The sequence below is a fragment of the Ranitomeya imitator genome, chromosome 5, assembly GCF_032444005.1.
Source record: "Ranitomeya imitator isolate aRanImi1 chromosome 5, aRanImi1.pri, whole genome shotgun sequence".
NCBI lineage: Eukaryota > Metazoa > Chordata > Amphibia > Anura > Dendrobatidae > Ranitomeya > Ranitomeya imitator.
Genome location: NC_091286.1, coordinates 552,895,009 through 552,912,423, shown reverse-complemented (window position 1 = coordinate 552,912,423; position 17,415 = coordinate 552,895,009). Strand labels below are relative to the sequence as shown.

At 44.2% G+C, this 17,415-nt stretch overlaps 1 protein-coding gene across 2 annotated transcripts in view; it reads right to left on the bottom strand.

Annotated features, from left to right (window-relative positions):
• Positions 1-17,415, bottom strand: part of PXYLP1 (2-phosphoxylose phosphatase 1) — a 113,263-nt gene that overhangs the window by 36,399 nt on the left and 59,449 nt on the right. Inside the window, exons 1-2 of one of the 2 annotated variants that reach the window (XM_069727636.1) lie at positions 2,557-2,689; positions 1,473-1,685 (exon numbers count right to left, since the gene is read on the bottom strand). Coding sequence is in view for 1 of the 2 variants with exons in the window: in XM_069727635.1 (XP_069583736.1) it covers positions 2,557-2,635 (79 nt within the window). In the remaining variant the exon portion in view is untranslated. Of the gene's footprint in view, positions 1-1,472; positions 1,686-2,556; positions 2,693-17,415 lie in introns of those variants that run through there. The other variant, XM_069727635.1, reaches the window with a different exon arrangement.

Here is a 17,415-nt window from a genome sequence, read left to right as displayed (position 1 = left end):
CTACAGACTCCATGCCGGCTCCCTATCAGTCACTCTGTTCCAATAGGAATGTATATGTGTATACTGCACGAGAAGCTCGTCCCCCTACAGACTCCATGCCGGCTTCCTATCGGTCACTCTGTTCCAATAGGAATGTATATGTATATACTGCACGAGAAGCGCATCCCCCTACAGACTCCATGCCGGCTTCCTATCGGTCACTCTGTTCCAATAGGAATGTATACGTATATACTGCACGAGAAGCTCGTCCCCCTACAGACTCCATGCCGGCTCCCTATCGGTCACTCTGTTCCAATAGGAATGTATATGTATATACTGCACGAGAAGCGCGTCCCCCTACAGACTCCATGCCGGCTCCCTATCAGTCACTCTGTTCCAATAGGAATGTATATGTATATACTGCACGAGAAGCGCGTCCCCCTACAGACTCCATGCCGGCTCCCTATCGGTCACTCTGTTCCAATAGGAATGTATATGTATATACTGCACGAGAAGCGCGTCCCCCTACAGACGCCATGCCGGCTTCCTATCGGTCACTCATCCATTCCCTCAGCCCTCTAGTCCCAGCTTGAGATACATTGATAAGGAAGCAACATTGATCAGATAGACCCAAGTGCTGCCGGCATCCTATAAAGCCACTGCCGGGGCACGTTTCTGTGGGATTACAATCCAGGATCATTTAGGACCAAGGGATTCAATGAAATTCCATCCTTACTGTACTTTCGGATCTCCAGGGAAGAGTTTGTGATCACCGATTTTACACAACGTTACAACAGGGGGTGATCTACAACGTCGACGCTAGAACCCTTCAGGAGCACCGACATCCTAACTAGTCAGTACATGTACCCCCATGACAAGCAATGAAAGCCTGTCCTGCACACAACTTCCTCAATCAGTGGGACAGTTTTAAAGACAAGCTCCCTTTTGCTGACTAGTTGGGGGGACATGCTACTTTGGCGGGCAGTGGGAGCATTTATAAAGATGGTGTTGCCATACCACCATTGCCAATTGACTATGCTAGATGCTACTCACCTGCCACTGTTGGCAGGTGAGTAGCCAACTATGGGGGAAAGTGAGAGAAGACCAAGTATAGTAATATACCTTAGGTAGTACAGGAACAGCTTCTAGTTACCAGGAGGTGCTGTTTGTAGGACTGTACAGCAATCTAGGGCTCATAATAGCGTAATACAGACTGTATAGTGCATATTTGGAATAGTAGTTGTATCTGTAATCAGCCATATATGATTATGCTTCGGAACAGGAGATTCAAGATATACAATACTTTCATCTTTTAATAAATGTAATTTATATTATACTTCAGTGTCATTTTTATTATGCTTCTCAACTCTATAGTACGCAATTATATATAAACTAGATGGAGGCCCGATGCCATCGCATTGGGAGGGCAGTAATGTCACGATGGGGGCAGGCTCTGCAGCGTTGAGATTCCCAGCCCCCATGTGCTCACCCACCTATCCACTCTCTCTTTCTCCATGTGTTGACTTTCTCCCGTCTGTGCTCTCTTCTTTGACCCGTCTACCCCTAGTGCTATGCGGTCCTCCTGTACAAAGATGGCGGCGGTCAGTGGATCATTTGGCTGATCCCGGTGGTGGAGTCTTCGCGACAGTGTTCTGATGGTGGTACCGCGCAAGAGGCTGCTTATTTTAAATGACAGGGAGCATTATCTGTGTGAGTAAAGTAATAATTGTCAGTCTGCCCTCTTGATTTCACTGCAGAACTGTGACTTATAACTAACACAGTTCAGCAGAGCTGAATTTTCTTTTATTACAAACCCATCTGCAGCTGCAGTTGTCCTTTAACAATTCTCAGTTGAGCTGCAGAGCTATGCCTGATTACAACTAACAGTACAGCAGAGTTGAATTTTGTTTACAAACATTTGCAGCTGCAGTTCTCATCTAACGGTGCAGTTAGTTCTGCTGTACTGCCCTTCCCCCACATTGGCTGCCTGTGAGATGCAAACTGGGGTAAGATACTTTGTGCTAAAATTTTGCTCCTTATCAACTTGAAAATTGTGTAGACTTTCATGTTTTCATATTATGCCCATTTCTGGCAAAATAAGAGGAGCTGGGGTGGGACAGGGGTTTGACGCCACAGCTCCTCTAATTCATAACATGCTGAGGCGTACCTTACACCAAAGATCTTACTCCAGACTCTCTCTTGAGTAAGATTAGTGGCGTAGTACACGTTACTTTTCAGACACACCTGATTCAATAACAGACGTGTGCCTTTAAATAAATCTGAAGCATCTGATTCCAACATACCCCCTTATCAAGACCAACGTTGTCCACGATGGTCTTAACGAATTGGGGCCATCGTGTAAGACAGTCTAAAAATGCCCCAAAATTGATCCAACAGCACAAGTCACTTTCATGCATTTGGTGCATTTTAAAGACTTTTTAGTCGAGTGGCTCCACACTTGTTAAAGACGTCCAATCTGCCAACTTTACAAGCACTTTTTCCCCATTTAAGAAGACAAGAATATCCCTTTAAAAATCATTAACTTTTAGAAAAGGTTTCATGGAGAGTCATACTCACAGAACTGAAGGCTGATACTCAGAAAAGCCAGAAGGGCAGCCAAGGCCAGGAGTAAGAGAAAGCGATTTCGGAGAAGCATTCTTCAATTCCTTCTACTTAGTCTTCATGATTTCTTTGTTTCTGCCATTAAACATCCCTGAGAATGAAAAAGAAAAATATTAATTCTCCATAAGCAGCCGCATTTGTGAAATAATGTTAGTTACAGTGGTGGTAACAGGGATAACGTTGCTATGATTTGCATAAACGTACAGATTTCAGAGTAGATTTAACCACAGATTTCACATTTTGTAAATGACAAAGTAAAATTCTCATCAACTTAAAACTATGCCCACGACTCAGGTTTTCACTATTGCTCTTCTTCCAAGAGGCATTACTTTTGTAATTTTGTTAAAAATCACACCTTTCAAGTTATCATGTGATGTACTGGAAAGCAGGAAAAAAAATTCCAAGTGCGCGAAATAGTGAAAAAAGTGCAATTCCACCATTGTTTTTTGGGTTTGTTATTTATCGTGTTCACAATACAGTAAAAAAAATACATGGCAATATGATTCTCTAGGCCAGTATGATTATGTAGATATTGGAGATATATGGCTTTTTTCATGTAAGTGGTTGAAAAAGATTGGGATATTTGTAAGAAAAAAAATTGTGAAGTTGAACAAAATGTATTAGTTATTTTAAATTTTTGTGGAAATTCAAAAACTTAAAAGTGGGGCGTGCAATATTATTTGGCCCCTTTACTTTTAGTGCAGCAAACTCACTCCAGAAGTTCATTGTGGATCTCTGAATGAGCCAATGTTGTCCTAAATGCCTAATGATGATAAATATAATCCACCTGTGTGTAATCAAGTCTCCGTATAAATGCACCTGCTCAGTGATAGTATCAGGGTTCCGTTTGAAGCACAGAGAGCATCATGAAGACCAAGGAACACAACAGGCAGGTCCGTGATACTGTTGTGGAGAAGTTCAAAGCTGGATTTGGATCCAAAATGATTTCCAAAACTTTAAACATCCCAAGGATCACTGTGCAAGCGATCATATTGAAATGGAAGGAGTATCATATCACTGCAAATTTACCAAGACCCTGCTGTCCCTCTAAACTTTCATCTCAAACAAGGAGAAGACTGATCAGAGATGCAGCCAAGAAGTCCATGATCACTCTGGATGAACTGCAGAGATCTACAGCTGAGGTGGGACAGTCTGTCCATAGGACAACAATCAGTCGTACACTGCACAAATCTGGCCTTTATGGAAGAGTGGCAAGAAGAAAGCCATTTCTCAAAGGTATCCATAAAAAGTGTCATTTAAAGTTTGCAACAAGCCACCTGGGAGACACACCAAACATGTGGAAGAAGGTGATCTGGTCAGATGAAACCAAAATCAAACTTTTTGGCAACAATGCCAAACGATATGATTGGCGTAAAGAAAACACAGCTCATCACCTTGAACACACCATCCTCACTGTCAAACATGGTGGTGGCAGCATCATGGTTTGGACCTGCTTTTCTTCAGCAGGGACAGGGAAAATGGTTAAAATTGATGGGAAGATGGATGGAGCCAAATACAGGACCATTCCTGAAGAAAACCTGTTTGAGTCTGCAAAAGACCCGAGACTGGGACGAAGATTTGTCTTCCAACAAGACAATGATCCCAAACAAAGCAAAATCTACAATGGAATGGTTCACAAATAAATGTTTCCAGGTGTTAGAATGGCCAAGTCAAAGTCCAGACCTCAATCCAATCGAGAATCTGTGTAAATAGCTGAAAACTGCTGTTCACAAACGATCCCCATCAAACCTCACTGAGCTCGAGCTGTTTGCCAAGGAAGAATTTCAGTCTCTCGATGTACAAAACTGATAGAGACATACCACAAGCAACTTGCAGCTGTAATCACGCAGGGTCCTCACTCCTCTTGTACCAGTTGTGACTTGTATTGTTCAAGATTATTGTACCTGTTTTTATTATGTACACCCCACCTCACATGTAAAGAGCCATGGAATAAATGGCGCTATAATAATAAATAATAATAATAATTAACTTAAAGAGGCCGAATAATATTTCAGTTTTTGAATTTCCACGAAAATTTAAAATAACCAATAAATTTCGTTCTACTTCACAATTGTGTTCCACTTGCTGTTGATTCTTCACCAAAAATTTACATTTCGTATCTTTATGTTTGAAGCATGATATGTGGGAAAAGGCTGAAAAGTTCCAGGGAGCCGAATACTTTCGCAAGGCACTGTAATTTATTTCAGTTCTTCAATACAAAAAGTGAAACTCATTATATAGAGTCACTAGATGGTGGCCCGATTCGAACGCATCGGGTATTCTAGAATATGTATGTCCACGTAGTATATTGCCCAACCACGTAGTATATTGCCCAGCCACGTAGTATATTGCCCAGCCACGTAGTATATTGCCCAGTGATGCAGTATATTGCCCAACCACGTAGTATATTGCCCAACCACGTAGTATATTGCCCAACCACGTAGTATATTGCCCAACCACGTAGTATATTGCCCAGCCACGTAGTATATTGCCCAGCCACGTAGTATATTGCCCAGCCACGTAGTATATTGCCTAGTCACGTAGTATACAGCACAGAGCCACGTAATATACAGCACAGAGCCACGTAGTATACAGCAGAGTCATGTAGTATACGGCACAGAGCCACGTAGTATACAGCACAGAGTCACGTAGTATACAGCACAGAGCCACGTAGTATACAGCACAGAGCCACATAGTATACAGCACAGAGCCACGTAGTATATTGGCCAGTCACGTAGTATATTGGCCAGTCACGTAGTATATTGGCCAGTCACGTAGTATGCACCATATCCCTGTTAAAAAAAAAAAAAAAAATTAAATAAAAAATAGTTACATACTCATCTCCTGGAGCCTCCGGATCGAAGCGGCCGGTTCCCGATGCGTGTCGCGCGCTCCGGTCTGAAGACTGCATTGCGGTCTCACGAGATGATGACGTAGCGGTCTCGCGAGACCGTACGTCATCATCTTGCGAGACCGCAATGCATGCAGCGGTCACCGGGGCGTTGCGCGGAGCGGAAAAGGCCGGTTCCTGATCCGGGGGGACCACCGGAGGGTGAGTATGTAACTATTTTTTATTTTTTTTAAATATTTTTAACATTAGATATTTTTACTATTCATGCTGCATAGGCAGCATGAATAGTAAAAAGTTGGTCACACAGGGTTAATAGCAGCGTTAACCGAGTGCGTTACACCGCGGTCAACACTGCCATTAACCCTGTGTGAGCACTGACCGGAGGGGAGTATGCGGACGCCGGGCACTGACTGCGGGGGGGAAGGAGCGGCCATTTTCTTCCGGACTGTGGCCCTCGCGGATTGGTCGTGGCAGCCATGACAGGCAGCTGCCGAGACCAATCACCGAATGAATAACCGTGACAGACAGACAGAACGAAGTGACCCTTAGACAATTATATAGTAGATTACAGAGTGATCTATTTCAAGTGTTTATATCTGTTAATGTTGATGATTATGGCTTACAGCCAACAAAAACTCAAAAGTCATTATCTCAGCAAACTAGAATACTTTATAACACCAGCTTGAAAAAAAAAAAAAAATTTTAAAATCCAAAATGTTGGCCTACTGAAATGAATGTTCAGTAAGTGAACTCAATACTTGGTCAGGGCTACTTTTGATCAATTACTGCATTAATGCGGCGTGGCATGGAGGCAATCAGCCTGTGGCACTGCTGAGGTGTTATGGAAGCTCAGGTTGCTTTGATAGCAGCATTCAGCTCATCTGCATTGTTGGGTCTGGTGTCTCATCTTCCTCTTGACAATACTCCATAGATTCTCTATGGGGTTAAGTTCAGGGGAGTTTGTTGGCCAATCTAGCACAGGGATACTGTTGATTTTAAACCAGGTATTGGTACTTTTGGCAATGTGGACAGGTGCCAAGTCCTGCATTCATCTCCAAAAAGCTTGTCGGCAGAGGGAAGCATGAAGTGCTCTAAAATTTGCTCTAATAGTGATGAGCAAACGTGCCCAGATAAGGCATTATCCAAGCATGCTGGGGTGACAACCAAGTGACTTCGGCATGTTCAGAAAATTTGAGTCCACGCGCCTGCTAACAGGCAATCCCTGCATGTGTTGTGGCTGTCAAACAGCCGCGAGACATGCAGGTGCGGGGACTCAAACATTTTTGAGCACGCCCAAGTCACTTGGTTAGCACTTGAACATGCTCAGATAACACCTTTATCATAGCACGTTTACTCATCACTAGTAACTAACCATTGCATAGTGTGAACAACTCAACAAGATCTGACGTTTTGAAGATTTTCTGATCAAATTTCCGGCCATCACAATTTGACCCTTGTCAAAGTCACTGAAATCTTAAAAGGGAACCTGTTAACCCCCAGGCGTTTGTAACTAAAAGAGCCACCTTGTGCAGCACTAATGCTGCATTTAGACAAAGTGGCTCTTTTAGTTATGCTCCTTGCACACGCTGAAATAAACACTTATAAAATGTGTCCCCTCATACTGTGAAATCGCCAGGGAGGTGGGACTTTCCTTCCTAATCACACGCAGCACAGCCGTCATTCATACCCCCTTGGCGCCGGGCGCCGCCTCCTCAGCGTTGTTTGAATCTGTCCCGGAGCCTGTGCTGTTAGCACTGCCCATCTTCTGACATCATTTGATGGCAGGCTGACTGCGCCTGTGCGGCCGCGCTGCCCGAGATCCCGCCCCGCAGTGTATTCTGATTTATTCATTCTGCGGGGCTGGGATTCATGGGCATGCGCAGTGCATATCTTCGCCCCTCACTCATCTCCCTCCGCCTTCTTCAGACTGTGCGGCGTCAGCTGATCCCTAATCGCTCCCTAATCGCATGCCACGGCGATCAGAAGACACTGCGGGGCGGGATCCCGGGCAGCGCAGTCAGCCTGCCATCAAATGATGTCAGAAGACGGGCAGTGCTAACTGCGCATGCCCAAGGGATCACATAACAGCACAGGCTCCGGGACAGATTTAAACAACGCTGAGGAGGCGGCGCTCTAGCGCCAAGGGGGTATGAATGACGGCTGTGCTGCGTCTGATTAGGAAGGAAAGTCCCACCTCCCTGGCGATTTCACGGTATGAGGGGGCACATTTTATAAGTGTTTATTTCAGCGTGTGCAGGGAGCATAACTAAAAGAGCCACTTTGTCCAACTGAAGCATTAGTGCTGCACACGGTGGCTCTTTTAGTTACAAACACCTGAGGGGTGACAGGTTTCCTTTAAGGCTATGTGTACACATTGAAGATTTTGCTGCGGATTCGCAGCGGTTTTCCCGCGTTTACAGTACCGTGTAAACCTATATAAAACAAAATCCGCAGTGCACATGCTGCGGAAAAAAAACGTGCGGAAACATAGCGTTGTTTATTCCGCAGCATGTCAATTATTTGTGCAGATTCCGCTGCGGTTTACACCTGCTCCATAATAGGAATCCGCACAAAAACCGCAGTAATTCAGCAGTGCGGTTTACCTGCGGATTTACAAAAACAATATGTGACAAAAATAGGAGAAGGTGGGCACCGCACAAAATGATAATACAGGGATCAACCACGTGCATATAGCAAAATGCAAGAAACAAAAACAGAAAAAAAGATATGCACACTAGTGAGATCAGCCAAACATGATATATTTTATTAACAAATCACTACAGAAAAGGGCAACAAGAAGGACATACAATTTAAGACATTTAAAAACTAAATGGACCAACCTGAATCCCCCAGGACACACAGATGAAAAAGCGGACCAACATGGCAATATACATGACAATGTAAACAAAACATACACAACAATATGAATAACGTTTACTGCACAGCAAATTACATAAAGGTGAAAAAATATGAATAAATAAAGATAAACATCTCTGGCTTATCAAGTTAAGGAGGCTTATTCGCCATGCAATGCTCCTCTGGGAAATACAGTTAGGGCCAGAAATATTTGGACAGTGACACAAGTTTTGTTATTTTAGCTGTTTACAAAAACATGTTCAGAAATACAATTATATATATAATATGGGCTGAAAGTGCACACTCCCAGCTGCAATATGATAGTTTCCACATCCAAATCGGAGAAAGGGTTTAGGAATCATAGCTCTGTAATGCATAGCGTCCTCTTTTTCAAGGGACCAAAAGTAATTGGACAATGGACTCTAAGGGCTGCAATTAACTCTGAAGGCGTCTCCCTCGTTAACCTGTAATCAATGAAGTAGTTAAAAGGTCAGGGGTGGATTCCAGGTGTGTGGTTTTGCATTTGGAAGCTGTTGCTGTGAGCAGACAACATGCGGTCAAAGGAACTCTCAATTGAGGTGAAGCAGAACATCCTGAGGCTGAAAAAAAAGAAAAAATCCATCAGAGAGATAGCAGACATGCTTGGAGTAAGCAAAATCAACAGTTGGGTACATTCTGAGAAAAAAGGAATTGACTGGTGAGCTTGGGAACTCAAAAAGGCCTGGGCGTCCACGGATGACAACAGTGGTGGATGATCGCCGCATACTTAATTTGGTGAAGAAGAACCCGTTCACAACATCAACTGAAGTCCAGAACACTCTCAGTGAAGTAGGTGTATCTGTCTCTAAGTCAACAGTAAAGAGAAGACTCCATGACAGTAAATACAAAGGGTTCACATCTAGATGCAAACCATTCATCAATACCAAAAATAGACAGGCCAGAGTTAAATTTGCAGAAAAACACCTCAAGAAGCCAGCTCAGTTCTGGAAAAGTATTCTATGGACAGATGAGACAAAGATCAACCTGTACCAGAATGATGGGAAGAAAAAAGTTTGGAGAAGAAAGGGAACGGCACATGATCCAAGGCACACCACATCCTCTGTAAAACATGGTGGAGGCAACATGATGGCATGGGCATGCATGGCTTTCAATGGCACTGGGTCACTTGTGTTTATTGATGACATAAGAGCAGACAAGAGTAGCCGGATGAATTCTGAAGTGTACCGGGATATACTTTCAGCCCAGATTCAGCCAAATGCTGCAAAGTTGATTGGACGGCGCTTCATAGTACAGATGGACAATGACCCCAAGCATACAGCCAAAGCTACCCAGGAGTTCATGAGTGCCAAAAAGTGGAACATTCTGCAATGGCCAAGTCAATCTCCAGATCTAAACCCAATTGAGCATGCATTTCACTTGCTCAAATCCAGACTTAAGACGGAAAGACCCACAAACAAGCAAGACCTGAAGGCTGCGGCTGTAAAGGCCTGGCAAAGCATTAAGAAGGAGGAAACCCAGCGTTTGGTGATGTCCATGGGTTCCAGACTTAAGGCAGTGATTGCCTCCAAAGGATTTGCAACAAAATATTGAAAATAAAAATATTTTGTTTGGGTTATGTTTATTTGTCCAATTACTTTTGACCTCCTAAAATGTGGAGTGTTTGTAAAGAAATGTGTACAATTCCTACATTTTCTATCAGATATTTTTGTTCAACCCTTCAAATTAAACGTTACAATCTGCACTTGAATTCTGTTGTAGAGGTTTCATTTCAAATCCAATGTAGTGGCATGCAGAGCCCAACTCGCGAAAATTGTGTCACTGTCCAAATATTTCTGGCCCTAACTGTATAATATGCAAATTGCCTCTTCTGAGAAAAAGAGGACTTAAACTCTATAGCGCCACCTGTTGGAAGTAGCGATCGTACAAGTCACAATCAACACAATACAAGTCACAATACTTCCAACAGGTGGCGCTATAGAGTTAAGTCCTCTTTTTCTCAGAAGAGGCAATTTGCATATTATATTTCCCAGAGGAGCATTGCATGGCAAATAAGCCTCCTTACCTTGACAAGCCAGAGATGGTATCTCACTCTCCATAAGGAGAAACGTTACCCCTTAGACCCCAGTGCAGAGCCTCTCACCTAGCCAAATCAGTTCTCATGCTTCGCACTAACGAGGGCCAACAGCCCGAAACACCGTGTCTGCGAATTGAGATACTGATTTGGCTTTTATCCTAAGTCATATTGCATGACTCGTTAAAGCGTTGATTGTGACTTGTAGGATCGCTACTTCCAGCAGGTGGTGCTATAGAGTTTAAGTCCTCTTTTTCTCAGAAGAGGCAATTTGCATATAAAGATAAACAATATCCCGTGCTGCCAGCTGACCTAACCCATATGCCACCGGTCCAAATGTGTCTGGTAATCCCTACAATTATGCAGGCATAGACAGAATCTCAGTAATAAATAGATAAATAAACAATATTTCTAAAGGTACTGTCACATTAAGCGACGCTGCAGCGATATAGACAACGATGCCCAATGATGCAGCGTCGCTGTTTAGGTCACTAGGAGACGTCAAATACTGTAACAGCAGAACGATGCAGAAGCGATCCAGTGACGTACTTATCGTTCTCGCCATAGAAAAACATTGCTGGCATCGTTGCTTTTGCTGTCAAACAGGACGAATCACGCCTACCTGACGACCAAATAAAGTTCCAGACTTTCAGCGACGACCAGCGATGTCACAGCGGGATCCTCATCGCTGCTGCGTGTCAAACACATTAAGGTACCGTCACACTCAGCGACGCTGCAGCGATATAGACAACGAGCCGATTGCTGGAGCGTCGCTGTTTAGGTCGCTGTAGAGACGTCAAACACAGCAGCTCCAGAATGATGCAGGAGCGATCCAGTGACGTAACGGCGACTCACTTAACGTTCTCGCTGGTTGTTAGCTCCATGTAAAACGTTGCTGGCATCGTTGCTTTTGATGTCAAACATGACTATGTCAAGGTGAAAATATATATATCTTTATACTCTTTTGTACTTTTATATATTCTTATGCTGTGAAACAATAAGGTTTTCCTTCATGCTTGCTAATGCATATGTAATTGTATTTAAGATGGCTGCCAGTATTCACCTTTGCCTTAGTTTTTGTTCTTGCCAAGAATCTACTTTCGTTTCTGAAGCTAAAGTATCGTTTCTGGAGAAATGGAAACTTAAAGTGACGTGGAGGAAGGAGGATCCATCATATGACGTCAGACCAACCAGAAGGACTGAATACTAGATACATTGCTTAAACCCTGCCTATCCCCACCCTCTGCACACCTTCCCCCAATAGATCATGTAGTGTTGTGTATTAGAAAATAAAGTAAGTTGCTGTGACGTTCCCACTACGTGTGGAAGCACGAGCAGGCACGGAGTTTGAACCAGCTTTTGTCTGACTCATTCTTCACCCCGGTACCACTGCTCTTATTCTGATTTGGAATGACTGGTGAAGGAAGGGTATTGACGTGACGACCCCGACAATTTGGCGCAACAAACGTGGGGCGTGGCCGGCGATCCGAGACCCCCTGGACCCATACCTGGAAGTCCGTGGACGACACCCGTAGTGGCTGACCTCGAGGACTGATCACCCTCCAAACACAGTAAGTGGAGATCATACATTCTGTATGTGTCACACTTGCTAGTGTTTCAGCCGTTATTGGTTAGTCTGTGGTCTCCTTGGGTCTGGGGAGTGACCGGTCGAGTGGTGAGACCGAGCGCGATCCCGTGCCACGCTTCGAACCAGCAACTGAGAGACGTCACACTCTGCGCGTCCTCGTGTACACCACACCTCCTCCACCGGTCATTGCACTCCATTCAACCACCCTACCCATGACTATTGCCTAGTAGTGATAGAGTGAAAGATTGAGGAAGTTGTGGATTGGGGACGGCTTTGAGAAAGGGACAGGAGACGCATCCTCTGTGATATTGTACCAACTAGGTAATTAAGACGTCCCGAGAGGGGACCACCTGTTTTTCTGTGGAGGGCTCTCACTAGGAGACCGCCTCCCGACTGTTTAGAATATCGTGACAGGGTAGACTGTTAATCACTGGTGTTCAGGTTAGGGACAGGATATTGAGCGCGAGGCTCTTTATTCATAGCACGTCGAACGTGAGGCTCCGTGCTAGGACACAAGTGTTGTTACCGCTGTCAGCGATCCTGGGCTGCAGCAGGGCGTAGTATTCTGTGAGTCATGTTGCGTCTCTTATAGCAGAAGAAGTCCATGCCCCACGAGTTAAGTGAGGATGCTGTGGAAGTCAAGACAATAGTAGAGTCACGGGAGGGCAAGAAGGCAGTCAAGAATGTTGAGAGGTTGTACAAGCATGTAGGATTGCCCTCGTCAAGGAGATTGCAGCCGTCTACATGGCACCATCTCATGGAGAACAAAAAGGGCATATTGAAAGAGAAAGGATTGTTAGAACAAGCGCAAGCTCATCTGCGAGTTGCGCGAGGTTTAAAGAACGAGGAATGGAAAAAGGTTAATGGAGAGGAAAGATGAAAGGATGCAGAGCCCGTGTTTGGTTATAAAATACCTCAATCATTAGTTTTTCTAGGGTGTTCTGGTATAGGAGTTGTGTGAAGGTTTTGTAGAAATGAATTAAGTCTGAGAAATGCTGTATTCCGTTACTCTGTGTGGTTTTCCGAGACACCCGATGGGAGGGGTCAAACAGCTGCGCTGTGCCTTTCTTCTTTGTGTTGAGGAATGCTGTGATGTTCTTATCTGTTCCGTGTTTCTGGTATGGAGGGGGTCGAGTCGCTGCGTCCTCTCATTGTGTAGTAAGAATTATTGTAAGTTTAAAATGAAATATGGTGTCCGGACGATGCATTAAAAGTAGTACAAAGTTTCCAGAAGAACTTAACCCATTCTGTATTAGCAGCCGCGCTCTGTAGCTCCCACCGCAGCTTCAAGGAGCAGGAACAGCAGCTTCAAGGACACAGCTAGTTCCTTATCAGTGGCCCACTAGACTCCAGCTCCAGCCCCCCTCCCCTACACAAATCCAGTCTCATACTCCAATATCCATTTTAACCCTGTGTCTGGAAATCTCTCTCGCCATGTTAATTCTCGAACCAAGATAAGACAGATGGATTTGTAAACATTGCGGTCAGACAAACCCAGACTGGAGAAATACTTGTATAATCTGTGCTGCAACCCAACCTAAGTGAATTACGCTGAATCCGGTCCAGATAAGATCACATGTAGTGATATAAGAAGCTGACACAGGATTGTGGTTAGTGGGTAGTGGGGACATTAACTTTGGGAGTAAGCTGACAGTAATCCTTTTGGGAAGGAGCTGTAGACCAGCATGTCATGTCACCCCCAACCGGTCATCTAGTCACCCCCACCACCAGAGAACCAACCACATCAGGTAGTTTAAGACAGATACAGGAGTATTATCCCTGGAAGCCCACTGAGTAGCTAGCTACGCTAAAATAATTGGCTGACCCTGAGAACAAACCTTTCCCATTTTACAGACAAAGACAATATGATGGACGTATAAGTGCACCTGAGCAGACCTAGAGAGTTGGTGAGCCAAGATGATGGTCAGATGGTGTTTATGTTATATAACCCCTATGCAGATGAATATAATGAGATGTGTATCTTACACGCCCTTTCCCAATCAGTTTGCAGAAGAAAAAAAAAAACAAAAATAGGGGGGATAGTGTGTTTAACCCTGTCAGTTAGAATATCCTTATGTCACGCTGCTTCAGTATGTGGGTAATTTTTTGTCTTATGTCACGCTGCTTCAGTATGTGGGTAATTTTTTGTTTTTTTGTTGTGTGCACAGACAGAGCAGGAAGCCATTGTTGCCACTGTTAGTTTTCGTCAGTATGTGGCAGATCTGAACTGTCGGGTTTCGGCCTCAAAACTTCGGTTCTGCCTTGGTCAAGTGATATTTTTGGGTGACTGTCTCCTTCAGGGTGCCAGACACCTCACAGAAGAAAGAAAAATAGCCGTCAGCTACAAAGGATGAGACTGAGCTCCAGCATTTCCTTGGACTATGTACTTATTGTTGTTAGTGGATACCGGATGCATCCCGCATAATGCTACCTCTCTACAAGGCCCTGAAAGACTGTTCAAGATATGCTGATGATTTTGGCAGATTCCACACAGGATACGCTGTTACTACGGAAGATACTGTATTGCCCGGAGCTGCACTCTCTCCCTCCCTATCAGAACAAGAAGCAGAACGTCAGGCTCTGTCTACTGCATGTGTTCTGGCCAAAGACAGGCGGGCTAATATATACGAACTCACAGTATGCATTTGGTATTGCTCATGATTTCGGAGCCCTATGAGCCAATCGAGGATTTGTTACTTCTGCCGGGACTCAGTGAAGAATGTTGAAGCTGTTAAAGCCCTCATGGACTCAATCAAATTACCTACTCAGGTGGCCATTATCAAAGTTAAGGAGCACGGTACTAGGAACAGGCCACAGACTGTTGGTAACACCTTTGCGGATATGCAAGCAAAAGCCGCTGCTCTTCTGCCTGTTGAACTGACCATACCAGCTATGGTGACCACACGCTCTCAGCGTAAACAGTTACTAGAAAACACTGACTCTACAGGAACCAGATGATCCATGACAGGCTGAGGTCTTCTGTCGGAACCCGCGAGACTTCTTAATGATGATGCAGAGAATGTTTCCAAAGGAAGAAGTGAAGCACTGGAAAGCTGATGGAGCACGTATGGACAATGGTCGCTGGAAAAAGGACAAACTTGTGTGTCTCCCTAAGCGGATGTACCCTGCTATTGCCACGTGGGCGCATGGGCCCACACATCGAGGTATCTGTCAGACCTGCAATCTCGGTCAACTTCAACGTGTAACCCCGAAGCACTTTGCTAAGTCCGACTATCCTTTCCAAAAGCTCCAGGTGGACCTTATCACGTTGCCTAAGTCTGAAGGTATGAATATTGTCTGGTGGTTGTCGATATGTCCTCGAATTGGCCAGAAGCATTCCCCGTTACCAACGTGACTGCAAAGACCACAGCAAAGAAACTGGTGATGGGAGTTATATGCAGATATGGTGTTCCAGAAGTTGCTGAAAATGACCAAGGCCCGGACTTTTCTTCTCATGTGTATCAGGAGGTTCTGACAATGCTTGGATCCACTGTAGCCCTCCATACTCTCCACAATCCAGTGGGAAAGTTAAGAGGCTGACCGGCACGCTGAAGGGACAATTGACCAAAATGATGCAGGAGACTACGGCTCCATGGCCAGAGCTCTTACACATTCGTACTACCCCTATTGCATAACATGGCCTGTCCCCATATGAGATATTGTTTGGTGCTAGGTTCTCAGTTGCAAATTTTCAGTCTCAGTAGTTGTCAGAAGAAACTGACTGTGCTGTTCAATATGTTATTCAGCTTAGTAAAAATGTTGCTAACACCCATGTTTTAGTTTCTTCTTTCCTTCCAGATTCAGCAGAAACCGATATTGGTCACAATTTGAAGCCTGGTGGTTTTATGGTCGTGAAAAGCTATGTCAGAAAACACGGACTAGAACCCTTGTATGACGGTCCCTACCAAGTCCTCCTCATTACTCCTATGTCAGTAAAGCTGGAAGGAAGGCCGACATGGATCCACGTATCGCACTGCAAGCTGGTCAAACAGACTAGTAGCAAATAAGGGGACATAATGTTTTAGTTTTTCGTATTTCCATATAATAATATTGGTAACCGCATGGGACAGTCTAAATTCCCCAATATCCTTGAATAATAAGTTTGTACAATATCATGAAAGATTAGTAGTACAGATGGGTATAGCCAATAAAATTGTCAGTTATACAAATGTGGGATAAATTGGTTAGGGCCACAGATTGTCCAGATGATCAAATTTGGGATATATTGGATATACTTAATACTACTGCCTGTGTTATGAATCTGTTGAAGGATTTAAAGCCCACTGATTGCTCAGATTATGTCCCACTAATTCATGAAGCACCTAAACTAAAGGTCCCAGGAGGGATAAGTGTGTTAGCTGATAATTATACCTGCTATAATTCCCATGACACTACAGGTACACCAGTAGGGGTCTTCGAGACAGGTTTCTGCAAAGAGAACAGTTCTCTAGATACTGATTTGCTAGCTAATCATACACAGTACATGTACGACATTTATTGGTTATGTGGAGATGGTAAGCTCCGTCCTAGGTTGCCTAATGCCTGGACAGGTCAATGCACCCTTGTTAAACTAGCTATGCAGTTAAAGATTTTACCTTGGGATCCAGAGACACCTGATGACTATACCAGAAAGAGGAGAAGTCTCGATCAGATCCACATGAGTTATGAAGAAAATCCATTGGTATATGTCGATGGTATTGGAGTGCCAAGGGGGGTGCCTGACCAATTTAAAGCCCAGAATCAGATTTATGCTGGTTTTGCTTCTTTAATCCACAAGTGCAGATTAATAAAAATGTTGTTTGGATCAAATATATATATTACAGTGAACAAAGGTTTGTCAATTTTACCTGTGATGCCTTCCAAGGTATAGTTGAGGAATTGGGCCCTAATACTAGAATGACCCTCCAAAACCGACTAGCCCTTGATATGATCTTAGCTGAGAAAGGAGGAGTCTGTGGGATGGTGGGAGAGGAGTGTTGTACCTATATCCCTCAGAACTCTGGGGTAAATGGAAAGACCATGATAGCCCTTAAAAAGATAAATGGGTTAGCAGCAGAATTAACAACTAATGCTGGAGTAGACATATCTTTCTTTTCCGGCTGGTTGGGTGGGCTCAAAGGATTCCTTCAACAAGCCTGTCTAGTACTGATTGCTCTCCTTGTAGTTGGATCAATAATCCTCTGTTGTGTTATTCCCCTGTATAAAAAGGTTATCACTAAGGCAACTCCGACTGGCACCTTCCTCAACCAAGAGGTAGACTCACCAGAGTACGATGGCACTGATCCAGGGGAGATCCCCAAGTATGTCCCCCTCAAGAAGATAGACAATACCCTTTACTCTCAGATGATGCTAAGAGATTTAGTTTAGGGACAGTGGGAGAACTCCATGTGAAGCTAGTGAAGGGTTCAGCTGCCTGGAGGCCTCTCACAAGGGGAGAGCTTCTGAGGT